Below are 15,545 nucleotides of genomic sequence, written 5' to 3' on the forward strand. Positions count from 1 at the left end.
TTAATCTTCCATTAGATAATCAGTTTGCTTATAGATTATTTAAATTATATCTTTACTTTCACCCTATACATATTAAACAAAAGGCTGGTGAACTTACGTTTCAGAAAGATTGAGGAAGGACATTTAGGAGTTTGTTCTTTGGATAGCCTTTAGGAAAATTTTAACAGAGATGTGATTTGTAAAACTTCAGTATTTAATATCCTGAATAGGATCTTTAAGTTCCAAATACTAAAGTAAGAGTTTACAGTACAGACTGCTCATTAGCCGTCAGTTTCTAGATAGGTCAATAGGCAAAGCAGATGATTCCGAAGGGTGAAACCTAGAGATAATAATGTATAGCACCCTTTTTCAATTTATTTAATTATTTTTTTTCTTATACTAGAAGATAGAGAGTGGAAAAAGATGATAGAAAGATGAATGGAAAATAAGAGTAAAGAGGAAGAAGAAGACAAAGTTTGAAAAGATATGGGGGAGGGGGAGGATAATTAATTAAAACTGAAGGGCAGAAATTTCTCTTAAGTAGTGTTAGCTCAGGGACTGCTGCACTGAACAACTCTAGGTGCATCATTTATGTAGAGCACAGTGCAAACTCATTGTTCTAGAAGCTACTTCTCCAGAGTAGATTAAGAATTACCCTCTTTCTGTGTTACAGGTGGAATAAAAAATTATAAAAATGAACTGATATAAATAAACATGGGCTTCCCAGATGGCACTAGTGGTAAAGAACCTGACTGCCAGTACAAGAGATATAAGATACCCAGGTTCGATCCCTGGCTCAGGAAAATCCTCTGAAGAAGGGCATGGCAACCCACTCCAGTATTCTTGCCTGGAGAATCCCAGGGACAGAGGAGCCTGGCAGGATATAGTCCATGGGGTCACAAAGATAAACATGACCATATGTAGCCCATGGTAGCATTTTTAGTACTGACAGAAAAGTCTAAGAAGACTATATTTTAAAAAGAGCAGTGAGAGATTAAAATCTGTAATCTCTGATTAATCCAAATTAGAAAATAAGTCATAATATGACATTTATTCATATTATATTTATTTTCTAGAAGTAGGTATTATCAAATATAAGTTAAGAGAGTTCATACTCTCATATTTAGAGATTAACATAAACTAGAACCAAAGAAAACCCTAAGAGAAAATATGTGTTGGAAAATTTCTAGTTTTCTACCTGAACCTTTCTTTTCCTTTTAATATTGATTGTAGAGTGATGTTCCAATAGATTTACTTGATGTGGATAAAAATTCTGCTGTTGTCAGCTTTAGCAGCTGTGATTCTGAGGTGAGTAAAAAATATAAAGAATTCTTTAGATGCTTTCATTTTCATTATGCCATTTTGTATGAAACCTGTAAATGCTATTAGGGTCAATGTTCCTTCAATATTTCCTTCCATAACCTTTCCCTCAAAATCTGTTTGTATTCTCTTTCTCTGTATTCAGATAATCTAGAAACTGGAGTGTTGTCTTAAATTCTTTCCTTTTTTCTTATCTGTTTAATCCAGTTATAGTGGATCCCTCCCTCTTATCTGCTGGAGATACTGTGCATTCTAAAAGCCCCAGTGGATGCCTGAAATTATAAATACTACGGAACCCTTGAATAATACTGTGTTTTTTTTCAGTATCATTACTTTTGCACTTTGGAGCTATCATTAAGTAAAACATGGGTTACCTGAACACAACATGTCATCTGATAACAGAGATGGTTACTAAGTGACTAACGGGCAGGTAGCATATATGACGTGAATATGCAGGATAAAGGACTGATTCACGTCCCAGATGAGATGGAGTGGGATGTTACAAGTTCTCATCACACTACTCAGAATGGTGTGTGATTCTGTAAGCAAAACATGAGTTGCTTATTTCTGGCATTTTCTATTTAATATCTTCTGACCACAGTTGAGCATGGGTAACTGAAACCCCAAAAAGCAAAACCACAGATAAAGGGGAGACTACTGTAGTCACTGATTTCTGTCAGTTCTCGCTCCCTTGCTCTTAGCTGTCTACTTTGCTTCATTTCCACTTCTGTTAACCTTCCAGCTCTCACCATGCTTGCTTCAGCTACTCATCCACCAGTTTCTCTGCCTTCAGTATTGCCTGTCAATCACAGGAGATGCTGTGCACTTCCATCCAAGAGACCTTCCTAAAGTACAAACATCACTGTGTCATTTCTCTTCTCACCACCTTTTAAAACCTTTCCTGAGCTGCATGTAAGTCTAGACCTCTCACTGTAGCATAAAAGCTTTCCATAATTCAGCTCTGATTACAACTCCAACTTAATCTCTCACCAGCTGCTACCTTCCCTCCCAGGCACATGATTTCTGCCAAACTGAAGTTCTTAAAATTTCTTCAAAATGCTATATAGTTTCACACATTCCTACAGTTAAACATGATCTGTTCCATCTGCCTGCCTTTCCGCACTTTTTCTTGCTGACTCTTGCTTACCCTTCATTCAGTAGACATTTATCGAACACCTACTCTGTGCAGAGTACCCAGGATGAGCCCATATCTGAGCTTTCGGATGCATTTGCCGTTCACTTCCCTCTACGTGGTACTAGCCGGCTAGAAGTCTTGGCGCTAGGTGCAGGTCCTGAGGAGAAGTTGGGGTACAGAAAAGGTCTAGGGAAGGCAAGCCAGAGAAGAAAGTCTGACTGGAACTGGCATTAAAAAGAGAAGGATAAAAAGAATAGATAAAGAACAAAGTTGATAGTTATATTAGGGAATAATTTTCAAAATAATTTCAGAGTAAAACTTTTTTTTGATAAGAGATTTACCAAAAAGCAGTTGTATTGTTATCATATATGCCTTGCCATCCCTGTTTGAGAATAAGATACAAATGATTAAGACCTACGTTTTGATGATCATTAAAAAAAATCAAGTTAGTATGAACTTCAGATCTTTAATTCCTAAGTTACAGTGAAAAATTAGCCTGTTTATATCAATGCAGGATTCGAGTATTTTATACTAATTTAAAACCTGTTTTCTAGAATGATGACTTAAAAAATCTTATAGAGATTTCAAACATACACGAAAGGAGAAAGAATAGCACAACCTCCATGAACTCCTCACTAACTTTAACATATGGTCAGTCTTGTTTTCTGCTCTTTACCCTCTTCTCCCCATCCCAAACCTAACTCCAGACATTTTATCTCTTTTAATTAGTCATTTTATCTATAAGCACTGAGATGCATAACATTTGTTTTTAATTACACAAAAGCATATTTATTTTTAAGTTGACTTATCCTCTGTGTTTGCTGAGTTTAAAACATTTGAATTTTCTTTTAATAGTAGCGTTCCTTTTATTTCTTCAGGTATTTATTAAAAATAGGGAAATATCAGTACATGAAAATTGCATATCAAATAGTTCATGTTGTTTTGTCTGATTTTGCAATTCATGCACCCAGAAATACTTTTTTTTTTTGTTTTTAGTAGTTTATTATTCTATTTCAAGAAGTTATATTATATGAAGTAACCTCTCCAATTTTAGTCAACAAACATTTATTGAATGCCTATGGTCTACTTGACACTGTGCTATTTGCTGGAAATACATAGATGAGATATTTCTAAGTTGTCTGTATGTATGTGTGAAAATCAAATATGTTCAACACTGAACATTTATGTTTTTTGCCTTTATAATATAAACATAAGGGATTTGCACTATCAGTTAAATTTTTGGAAGGACAATTAATATTTTTAAATGTTATGGGAGAGATTCAAGATGGAAAGAGCACTGAGCTATAGGTATGAATTTGAATTCCAGTGTTATTACTTACTGGCTTTTAGGAAAGTTACCTAACTCTTCATGACCCCTTTTCTTCATCTGTTAAAGCTTCCCACATAGGGTTGTTTATAGGAATAAGCATAAAGCTCATAGCACAGTGCCACCCAAATGATAGGTGCTCAGTAAAATGATAACAGTTATTATTATTGATGCTGTTGTTATTCTTAAAGACATGGATTCATTCTTCTCCTCAACTTCTGAATTATTCCTAGTCAAATGACAATTTTCTCCTCGCCACTTACCGGTGCCAGGCAAATACCACAAGACTAGAGCTCAAGGTAAAAATGTTTGAAATTACCTTTACTTGAAAGTTCGAACTTTCTTTTTCCTTGGTAAATCTTGCAACATGTGATATCATTTATTTGCATTAAATTTCTCCCTGAAACAAGCATTTTGAATAATGTCTTTTGAATGACCTGTTTTTGAGAATCTGAGGTTTCTGTGCTGTGCTGTGCTTAGTTGCTCAGATGTATCCAACTCCTTGCAACCCCATGAACCGTAGTCTGCCAGGCTCTCTGACCATGGAATTCTCTGGGCAAGAATCTTGGAGTCAGTTGCCATTCCCTTCTCCAGGGGCATCTTTCCAACCCAGGGATTGAATCCAGGTCTCCTGCATTGCAGGTGGATTCTTTACCTATTTGATTTTAATTCAGCCCAAACCACTGTCTCTTCTATTAACACTCAACTAATTACATTCACTAAAATTTTTACCAATCCTAAATTTCCTCTAGCTGGAAATATTTTTTTCTAATTTTCTATTATGGAAAGTTTCAAACATACATAAGAGTAATGATTCCTGCTTAAGCAATGATCAATTCATAACAATCTTATTTATGCTGTCACTCTCTGTTCCAAATTATTTTGAAGCAGATACAGGATGTAATTTTTTTTGTAAGTATTTCAGGATATATGTTTAAAAGATAAGAACTCTTTTTAACCCTAATCACAATACTGTTATCAAACCAAATAAAAATTAATAATTCCTTAGTATCATCAAATGTTTAGTGTAGTGGTTTTTGCTTTTAATTTAACATTTGATTCAGCCATAGTCCAAATAAGGTAATTTGGTTACTGAAGTATCTGAGCATTTGCCCTGTATTTTCCTATTATTTGGATTTTTCTGATTGCATTCAGTGATGGCATTACTATCTATCTATTCCAGGGAAAATCTTTGAAGTTTCCTTTTGCAATGTACTAGGATAATCATTTTTATAATTAAATACTCTTTTTAGCACACATATATTTTAGTTTTTAGTGTGAGATTTAAAAAAAAAAATTGGTACATTTATAATCCCAAAATTAAGGACTATATAACTTTTTACTGGTGTTGCTGATGTTCTGAGACTCAAAGTAAGATTTTTTTCAAGAGAGATGCTATTACACAATAACTCTTTCACATCTGGTTAAGGAACTTCCAGTTTATGCTTGTCTAACAAATTGGCAAAAATTTAGAGAAAGCATCATCATTAGTGACAGGATGAGGAAAAGGACACTGTCAATCATAGCTGAAGTAAATAATTGTTAAAGCCACTTTGGTAAAATAGGCTATAGCCCTACTTGTTGGAATCTATTTCATAGCAATAAAGTCATAGTAGTGTACCCACAGATATATGTATAATTAACTGCAGCATTGTTTGTAGAAGCAGAAAGGTGGAATCAAAGTGAACACTCAGTATTTAATGTTTGAATAAGTAGCTGTTTATCCATTCCATAGAATATTGCACAGCTGCAATAAAGAATGAGCTGATCTATTCCTTTTAATGTAGAGCAAATTCCATGAAAAACGCAAAATGCAGATAAAAGTTCTATATATGTATATACATATTATCTATAATATGAAGAAATATATAAAAAGAATCATAGCTGTCTGATATGATAGGTCATACAATAGGGGGAAGGTTTGGGTGGGATGTGAGGGGGAGGGAGATGATAGTATTAGGAGAGGCAGAGATAAGGGAAGACATTAGAAATAAAAACAAAGCTGTCTATGATATAAATAGAATTTATTTATGTAAAATTATGCATTTATTTTTGTACATGTGCATAGAGAGATGTATGAAAGGTTGACTATCAAAATAGCAATAATGATCATCTCTAGGTGGTAGAATTTCAGATGACTCATATGTTAATCCTAATTTTTCTTCATTGTTTGGATTTTTAAAATAATGAATATGAAGTATATAATGAGAAAACATTATGACTTTTTAAAAACGTGAACAATTGTGTTCTTTTTTAAAAATTATACTGTTTATAGTTATTATAAAATATTGGCTATATTCCCTGTGTTATACTAATTACAACATTCAGAAAACAGATCATGGCATCTGGTCCCATCACTTCATGGCAAATAGATGGAGAAACAGTGGAAACAGTGGCTGACTTTATTTTTCTGGGCTCCAAAATCACTGCAGATGGTGACTGCAGCCATGAAATTAAAAGACGCTTACTCTTTGGAAGGGAAGTTATGACCAACCTAGACAGCATATTAAAAAGCAGAGACATTACTTTGTCAACAAGGGTCCATCTAGTCAAGGCTATGGTTTTTCCAGTGGTCATGTATGGATGTGAGTTGGACTATAAAGAAAGATGAGCACCAAAGAATTGATGCTTTTGAACTGTGGTGTTGGAGAAGACTATTGAGAGTCCCTTGGACTGCAAGGAGATCCAACCAGTCCATTCTAAAGGATGTCATCCCTGAATATTCATTGGAAGGACTGATGCTGAAGCTGAAACTCCAATATTTTGGCCACCTCATGTGAAGAGCTGACTCATTTGAAAAGACTCTGATACTGGGAAAGATTGAGGGCAGGAGGAGAAGGGGACGACAGAGGATGAGATGGTTGGATGGCACCACTGACTCAATGAACATGAGTTTGGGTAAACTCCGGGAGTTGGTGATGGACAGGGAGGCCTGGTGTGCTGCAGTTCATGGGGTCACAAAGAGTCGGACAAAACTGAGTGACTGAACTGAACTGATGCTAATTATGAATTTATGTGGAAAAATTTATGTACCAGTTTAAGCTTACCCCTTAAAAAGAAGCCCTAAAGATATAGCTTTATCAGATGGATTTTTTATTTTCCTTCTGTATTTTTATTCTTTATCCTTTCCTTATGTTTTCTGTCTTTGCATTCAGAGAAATATTTTTAGTGTAACATTTGCAAAAAATTCTTGCTTTAAATTTTTATTTATGTTTCCCATTTAGGTAAAACATTGATTTGTTTTCCCCTCCTCACATGCCACGGAAAGTATGAGTTGATATGTCAGTTAGATTAGAGAAGCTGCCTTTGTAATATAAGAGGTTCTGCAGTCCGTTTCATGAACTAGAGCAGGGAGGAGTTGAAAGGGGTGGCAGGAGAGAGAAGTTGGCTGCTGCTGCTGCTGCTAAGTCACTTCAGTCGTGTCCAACTCTGTGCAACCCCATAGATGGCAGCCCACAAGACTCCGCCATCCCTGGGATTCTCCAGGCAAGAACACTGGAGTGGGTTGCCATTTCCTTCCCCAATGCATGAAGCTGGACTGCTTTCTAATTCCTCTAAAATTATGTCTTCACAGTTATATGAATTAGAGTTTTCTATAAGTGTTTTAAATTCTCAGGATATCCAACTAAAAAGGTACAAAGAATTTCCTAATCCACATATGTCATAATTAGATTATGAGTATGCTTTTCTGTTTTCATAGAAAGTTAAGAATTAAGTTATTGGAAACATTTTTTTTTTCTGACAATAGATTTTTTAAAAAAATTTTTGGCTGCACAAGCTCCTCATTGCAGCATGAAGGTTTCTCTAGCTGCAGAGCGAGGGTTTCACTTGTTATGACACACAGGCTCTAGAGAGCTTGGACTCAGTAGCTGCAGCTCACAGGCTTAGTCCCTTTGTGGCATATGATATCTTAGTTCCCTGACTAGGATCAAACCCGTATCTCCTTCATTGGAAGGCAGACTCTTAACCACTGGACCGCCAGAGAAGGTCCCTTGCAATAGATTTTTATAATAGCCATATGCTGTAATGCCCCCATTTCTGAGAGAATGAAGTGTTTAGTTATTGACTCACTTATCCTTTCAACAAAAATGTCTAAATTTTTACCATTTTTTAATGTGACTCTTATACAGTGTATTATACACCTATGTTTTTAGATGTGATAAGGTGGTGTATGAGAATGTTTATCTTTTGGAATGACAAATCTATAAATTCTGTGGTAGGGATGACTTCAGCTCAGTTCAGTCACTCAGTCGGGTCCGACTCTTTGTGACCCCATGGACTGCAGCACACCAGTCTTCCCTGTCCATCACCAACTCCCAGAGTTTACTCAAACTCATGTCCATCGAGTCAGTAACACCATCCAACCATCTCATCTTCTGTCGTCCCCTTCTCCTCCTGCCTTCAGTCTTTCCCAGCATCAAGGTCTTTCCCAGTCAGTTCTTCACATCAGGTGGCCAAAGTATTGGAGTTTGAGCTTCAGCATCAGTCCTTCCACTGAATGTTCAGGACTGATTTTCTTTAGGATGGACTGGTTTGATCTCTTTGCAGTCCAAGGGACTCTCAAGTGTCTTCTCCAACACCAGTTTGAAAGCATCAATTCTTCGGCGCTCAGCTTTCTTTATAGTCCAACTCTCACATCCATACATGACCACTGAAAAAACAACAGCCTTGACTATATGGACCTTTGTTCACAAAGTAATGTCTCTGCTTTTTAATATGCTGTCTAGGTTGGTCATAGCTTTTCTTCCAAGGAGCAAGCATACCTCCTTGGAGTGTTTGAGTGTCTCCTGTGGAGGTTCAGGTCAGAGGGATGACTTACAGATGGATTAATTTTGCTTTTGATTGCTAAAATCTTTTAAAATCTTCTTTGACTATAGTGGTAAAAAGTTCCTGTTGAATAGAATGTCATTATTTCCATCAGTGTGTTACAGAAGAAATTAAAGCCTAAGTACTTGATTACTTGTGTTGAACATTTTAAAGATGGCATTATGTTGCTAGATTATTCTTATTTTCTTTCCTCTTTTGTGTTGAATCAGATTCGCTCAATTGAAGGCCAGTATGGCACACTTCAAGCATATGTGACTCCAAGAATTCAACCCAAAACATGTCAGGTCCGCCAGTACCATATCAAACCCCTTTCACTCCATCAAAGAACTCACTTTATTGATCATGACAGGTAGGACAAAGGGAGAGTTTATTTTCAGGATATTACATGATGCATATAAACTTGTTATTTTATTCTGGTAGCAAATTTGTACTTAAAAAAAATATTAAATGCTATGTACAGATTTCCCCCGCTATCTGAAAGTAGGGCATTTTAATGAAACCTTTCATATGCCAAAATAGCATAAAGCAGAGAAGCAGTTACCTTAGGACACATCTTGCTAATGGATGCTTAGACTCAATTGCGATAAAGCACAGATGCTCACAGAGTTCAGAGCTCTGCCGCCTGGTGCTCAGAGCTGAGTGTAGCTCCTGGAGGAGGAGCTTGGTGGGCCTTTCTCGGTGCTGCTGGGGTGCGGGCTACTTCTCTAACAGCTCGCTGCAGAACAGATGCTGAGGCTATTTTTGCTTTGTACCTTTTTTTGTAAAAGCAAAAATCCTCTTTGGATTTTTTTTTGGCTACTGAAAATAGGTACTCATGTAGGCCTTACATAAAATCAAAGTGGCATAAAGTGAGCTTTCAAAAAGCGGGGGATACCTGTGTTAATATTTTTAATAGAGATGAGTCTTTGTCTTCTTTTAGAGGCTGATTTGAGCTGGGCTGTCCTTGGATTATAGTCTTATATATGTTCCTACATGACATTATGGAAATAATTTAACTCTGTGGGTTTTGGTTGTTTTTTTTTTAATCTGAAAATAAGGTTGGTGTGGAGATCTCAAAAGTTTCTTCTATTCTGTATTCTCTTAAAATTCTTTCTGTACCTTTAATTCGATAAACTTGTATTTTCTTAACTATCCATTTGATTCATTTTACATTTAATTTTCTTTACAACCTTTTATGTATATGTGTGATTTGCAGGATAGAAATTTAATTCCATATCCTTGCAAAATAGAAGGTACCATTCCTTAACTTTCCTAGTGGCATGCAGCTAGTGTTTCAAACCTACATCTATCTGTCTTTAAAAAGCCCAGTTCTTTGCTGTCACATTATGCTGATTTTTTTCCTTACCTTGTGTAAGTATGTTTTGTAGTTTGTATAGTAAAAATACTAGATGAACTTATTAAAAATGGAATTGACCTAAATAAACTGAATTTTTATTTGTAAAGGCATGTTATAATGAAAACAAGCTATTTATGTCATTTAACTGTTAAAGTACAGGTATAGCAAAATGTTTATCTGATGGGTAAGATTAACCTGAGAAATTAATTTTTCAATTAAATGGCTGCTTTTATGTTTGTAACTACTATTGCAAAATCCTATTTTTTAATGTATTAAGTACATATAATACCTCTATGTATTCCCACACAAATATGTGCACTTCTATTAAATTGCAGACCCATGAATACATTGACTTTGACAGGCCAGTTCAGTTTTTCTGAACTTCACTCCTGGGTGGTTTTTTGCATGCCTGAAGTTCCTGAAAAACCTCCAGCAGGAGAATGTGTGACATTTTATTTTCAGAACACCTTCCTGGATACACAACTTGAAAGTACCTACAGGTGAATAAAACTTATTTGTGTTTCACACGTGTTTTTACATAAATGGAACTTCTAAATTTTCATATGTTTTAAGACAGTAATTTGCAAATAATATAATTTGAAAACTATACTGTTCAAGAGAATCTACTGAAAAGCAAGTGGGATTAAGAGAATAAAATGGCAACTCACTCCAGTATTCTTGCCTGGAGAATCCCAGGGACGGGGGAGCCTGGTGCACTGCTGTCTATGGGGTCGCACAGAGTCAGACACGACTGAAGCGACTTAGCAGCAGCAGCAGCAGCAATAAATATGAAAGATCAATATGTTTCCCATTCTCAACCCTAACCAGTTAGAAAATAAATTATTTTTTAAAAATGTTTCAGAGAAACAATAACAAAATATTCATAAAAATATGTGGGAATGCTCTTTTTTTAGAAATACATAGAACTTCATGAAGAAAACTTTAACATTTTATTGACATCAAAGATTTGATTAATGTGAAGACATTGTAAACATGCAAGTCCTTCCCAAACTGAAATGAACATTTATCCTAATTCCATTTTGAATTACAAGAAGAATGACCATTGAGTTTCTTTATGCAAAAATAAGAAATGGCTCAGAATTTGAAATCTTAGAACATGCAGGCTTTTGAAGCTACCACATCATGAAGTGAAGGTCATCATTCTCTAACACTCTTCCTCCAGCTCACAGTTGCCCTCCTGCCCTGTTCACTGTCACTCCCTCCCATAGGCCTCCCTACTTTCTGTTTCTGAATATAGTGGAGGCCAGAATTTTCTTCTCCTCTGTTCTTTTTCAGAATGTGTTGGATAAGGCTGATTTCTCTGTAATCTGCTTTGACTTTGTACCCTTATAATTTTTCTCATTCTCTCACAGCTATAGGTTGGTATTGTCTGTTTGATCTTTTGTTTTTATTTTAATTTTGTTGTTTGGAGGGGAGAGGGCTTCTTATCTTCCCTCTGTTTCTGTCTCTTGATTGTTTCCCTGAGCAGTTTACTGAGGTATTCTACTTCCTGCTTTCTAGCTGAGACTTTACCACACTAAGTTCAGCAAACAGCAGTGAACACGTAATTTTACCTTTGAATATAGCCTTTGGGACCAAGAACTCTACAGAAATCTAATTGGTTTTATTTTTTATATATATTTATTTCCCCAAATCTTGCTTATATAATTGGTTTTAGCATCAGTTCTGAGGGACCATTTCACTGTACCCTCCAGGGGATCTTATCTGTGTCTAAGCCTAGAATCATGACTTCTGTTTTGGAGTATGACAGCGAACCTCACACTTTAATCATAGTAGACAATTTGAGAGGCCCCTGGCATGTTATATATTTTTACAATAGCACATCTTTGCTTTTTATCATTCTGTATCCTTAAATATTCTTTTCTTAACAGTCAAAACTCTGCTTATCTTTGAAGGTCCAACTCAGTAGCTACAGTTTTGAAGTTTTCCTAGATGCTCTTTCTTCCTGTAGCATTTTATTCTTACCTGTCTTAGATTTTTATTGTTACTTGTTTGAAGTATGTAATAATTTTTATGCAAGCTAGCCTCTAAACCAGATTGTAAGCTTCTGGGCAGAGTTTATTTCTTTATTATTTTTGTTTGTATCCTCATGTGTCTAACACATGGCTTTGAGCAGAGTGTTGTTTAGTCGCTAAGTCATGTTCAACTCCTTTGCGACCCCATGGACTGCACTTGGCCAGCCTCCTCTGTCCATGGGGATTCTCCAGGCAAGAATACTGGAGTGGGTAGCCATGTCCTCCAGGGAATCATCCCAACCCAAGGATCTAACCCAGGTCTCCTGCATTGCAGGCAGATTCTTTACCACTGAGCCAGCTGGGAAGCCCCTTGGACATAGTGGTACACTCAATACATGTTTTTTGGGTACCTGGTTAAGAAATATATATTGAAGAAGTATAGAAGTATATACTTTGGAGACAGACATACTTAGGTTTGAATCTGAGTCTGTGACTTGCCAGCTATTCGACCTTAGCTATATTACTTTGTGAGTTTCAGTTTCTTTTCTGAGGAATGGAAATAATAGCACTTACTTCACTGAATTGTAATGCTTAAAGGAAGATAAACTGTGTAAGTCATTCTACAGTGCCAGGTACCATATATGTATTTAATGTGAAATTTCATTAAAGTTGAAGACTAGTGGGAAAAAATCTCATGATTTCTAAAATATAATTGGGATCAAAATAAGTGTGTATTATTAATCTTTCTAGAAAAAAAGAATTCGCATTTGTCTACAGTTAGTCAATATGAAACCAAATAAAAAGGCCACATTGAATACGTAAAGATAGTATATATTAATTAGGAAAATTTTGGTCATCATAAAAAGGAACCAAATGTAAGCAGGATTAACCAAATAAAAGGAATTTATCAGCTTGTATAACTAAGTAGTCTGCTTCAGACACAACTGGATCAGAAGCTTAACTGATCCCTTTAACCCTCTCCATTCTAAGACTTCATCACTTTTCATTGCTCAACTCTGATTCTGTCTGCTCTTGGTTTTCCTGTGTGGTGCCATGGGGGCCAACAACACCTCCATCCAGCCTTTTGTCTTTTCAGCTACCATAGCCTTGCTTTGCCACTAGTTCCAATAAAAGTCCCACGATTGATTATCATAGTTAAAACATGAACCACTGTGGTCATGAAGCACACTGGTAAAAGCTTCTTCCTGAAGTCCCAGAAATAGGGTTGAGGCCAATGAAACTATGAGGAGGGGAGAGAGAAAAAGAGAGAGAGAGGACAAAGGGGTTCCCTAAAGAAAAAGAAGGGTCCTGTGATTATAGATGTTACTCTTAGGTTTGATATTTAAGGATGAAGCATGGAGTCATGCTGTTAATCTATGTGTTACATAAGAACTTATATGAAAGTAAGCAGTTCTAAATGTATTTTATATATATAAGGTATTAGCTATTAGAAATTTTATTAGTGAAAATGAATAAAAAAGTTTTAAGTGAAGGACTTAAATTGTCATATCTTTAGGAGGCATATGTCTAACATCTTGTACTCAGTTTTACAAGTATGTTTAGAACTTGAATTACTACAACAGTAGTAGTTTATATGTTTAAATATGCTTTACATTAATAGTGAGATGTGTATATAAAGAAATTTAAAATTAAATGAAGTCTAAACACAAGGTTCTAGTCACAAAATATGTGTTTACGGGACATATTTATTGGATGTACTTCCTTCTAAAACTGTTTCTTTAAAAATATTAATTTTACAGAAAAGGCGAAGGAGTTTTTAAATCTGACAACATTTCTACTATATCCATCCTAAAAGATGTGCTCTCTAAAGAAGCTACAAAAAGGAAAATTAACCTCAACATATCTTATGGTAAAAGAAAAGCATAAAAAGAATCATTCTTTCTGTTTTGGGGGGGTTGTTGTTACAATAAGAATGTTCCTGATCAAAGTGACTTATCTAATTGTCCCTGCCTCAACTTCTTCTAGAGATAAATGAAGTATCAGTCAAACACACATTAAAGCTAATCCACCCAAAGCTGGAGTACCAGTTGCTTTTGGCTAAGAAAGTGCAGTTAATTGATGCTTTAAAAGTAAGTATGTCTGCCATGGATTCATGATTATTATTTTATTGTGATCAGATTTCTAAAATGGTGAAGAACTTAAATTTGTATACTTTAAGTCCACTTTACACTGGACTAAATTTTGAAATTAAGGTACTTTTATTTTTTATTTTAAATAAGGAATTGCAGGTTCATGAGGGAAACACAAACTTTCTGATACCAGAATATCGCTGTATTCTAGAAGAGGCAGATCACCTACAGGAAGAATACAAAAAGCAACCTGCACATCTTGAAAGACTCTATGGTTAGTGCACTATTCTACCATACCTTGTCATATTCTTTTCTATTGGCTGTTTGCAAAGGATCACATGAGGGAAGCTAGGCGGAAGGAGATAGGCAAAGATTACAGCAGTCATGACTGAAACAGTAACAGCCAATGTACTGCACAGTGTATTTTGTCGAGTTGGTTTTAATGTTTAATATTTTTACTTGATAATATACAAGTAAACATTAACAAATGAAGTAAATGTAATGCAATTAATTTATATATATGAAGAAACCTGGTATGATACCTTATGAAACATTATAATTTAGGCTATATTACATACACATAATTTTCAGTTTTCATTGCTATTTTGAAATATCAAAATACAGCATTTAATATTTTTATGCAAAATTGAATAAGGGTTATATATGTGTTGTGTCAATTTATAGTCTAAAATTCATTTTGCTTTGGTGGCAAGAAGTTGAGTGTTTCACAGTATATTGAAAAAGCAAGAGCAAGAGGGAGATGTGAGGAGGCAGAGAGAGAGGAAGGAAAGAACAGCTTAAGGAAATTTTTTTTTCAATCTTTACAGAAGACCTGATATGCATAGTATACCTATTTATTTATACATCTTTATAATCAGGTGGGATATTTAATCCTTACAACAGTGCTGCGAGATAGATGGTGCTGTCTCTGTTTTTCACATTTTTTAAAACTGAAATCTGAACTTAAGAATTTGCCACATAAGTAGCTAGTAGCAAAGCCTTCATTAGGACCTCCTTGCCCCAAGATGCATGCTTTTTGCACTGTGCCAAGTCTTCTATGGAGTCAATTGGTTTTATTTTATGCCCAAAGACTTGCTCACAAGCTATAACAATAATATCCGATATCTTAATATTTACCATGTGGCAAGCACATGATCTTTTATCCTCATAATAACCTAGAAGAAGGGTGGTACAGAACTGCCATCTCTTATCACCAATTTTGCAGTCCAGAAAGCTTTGAAATCAAAAGCATTTTTTGATAAATCATTTGGCAATAAATCTAACTTGATCTGAATTAATAACAGAACCTCACATAAACTGCTATGAGGTTTTTTTAAAATTCCACTTAGTGTGAATATTCATACATTTTGTTGCAGAAATGTTGTTTTGTTGTCAGATGCTGCCACTTACTTTCCATGAGTATTATGCCATACATATGGTATATTCCTTTTATTATCTTACTAAAATATGAAAAACTATGAAACACAACTTAGAGGCTTTAGATAAAGGCTTTGACAGCTTGAATTATTTCTACTGTACATATGTCCATATCTTT

The 15,545-nt window shown here is 35.3% G+C and overlaps 1 protein-coding gene across 1 annotated transcript in view; it reads left to right on the top strand.

The window, feature by feature from the left end:
- BBS7 (Bardet-Biedl syndrome 7) overlaps nt 1-15,545 on the top strand; it is a 38,979-nt gene that overhangs the window by 21,826 nt on the left and 1,608 nt on the right. The window contains exons 12-18 of the mRNA NM_001191346.3: nt 1,213-1,287; nt 3,995-4,060; nt 8,798-8,937; nt 10,260-10,424; nt 13,661-13,770; nt 13,887-13,990; nt 14,141-14,264. Coding sequence (NP_001178275.2) covers nt 1,213-1,287; nt 3,995-4,060; nt 8,798-8,937; nt 10,260-10,424; nt 13,661-13,770; nt 13,887-13,990; nt 14,141-14,264 — 784 coding nt within the window. The remainder of the gene's footprint in view (nt 1-1,212; nt 1,288-3,994; nt 4,061-8,797; nt 8,938-10,259; nt 10,425-13,660; nt 13,771-13,886; nt 13,991-14,140; nt 14,265-15,545) is intronic.

The sequence above is a fragment of the Bos taurus genome, chromosome 6 (genome assembly GCF_002263795.3).
Source record: "Bos taurus isolate L1 Dominette 01449 registration number 42190680 breed Hereford chromosome 6, ARS-UCD2.0, whole genome shotgun sequence".
NCBI classification, from domain to species: domain Eukaryota; kingdom Metazoa; phylum Chordata; class Mammalia; order Artiodactyla; family Bovidae; genus Bos; species Bos taurus.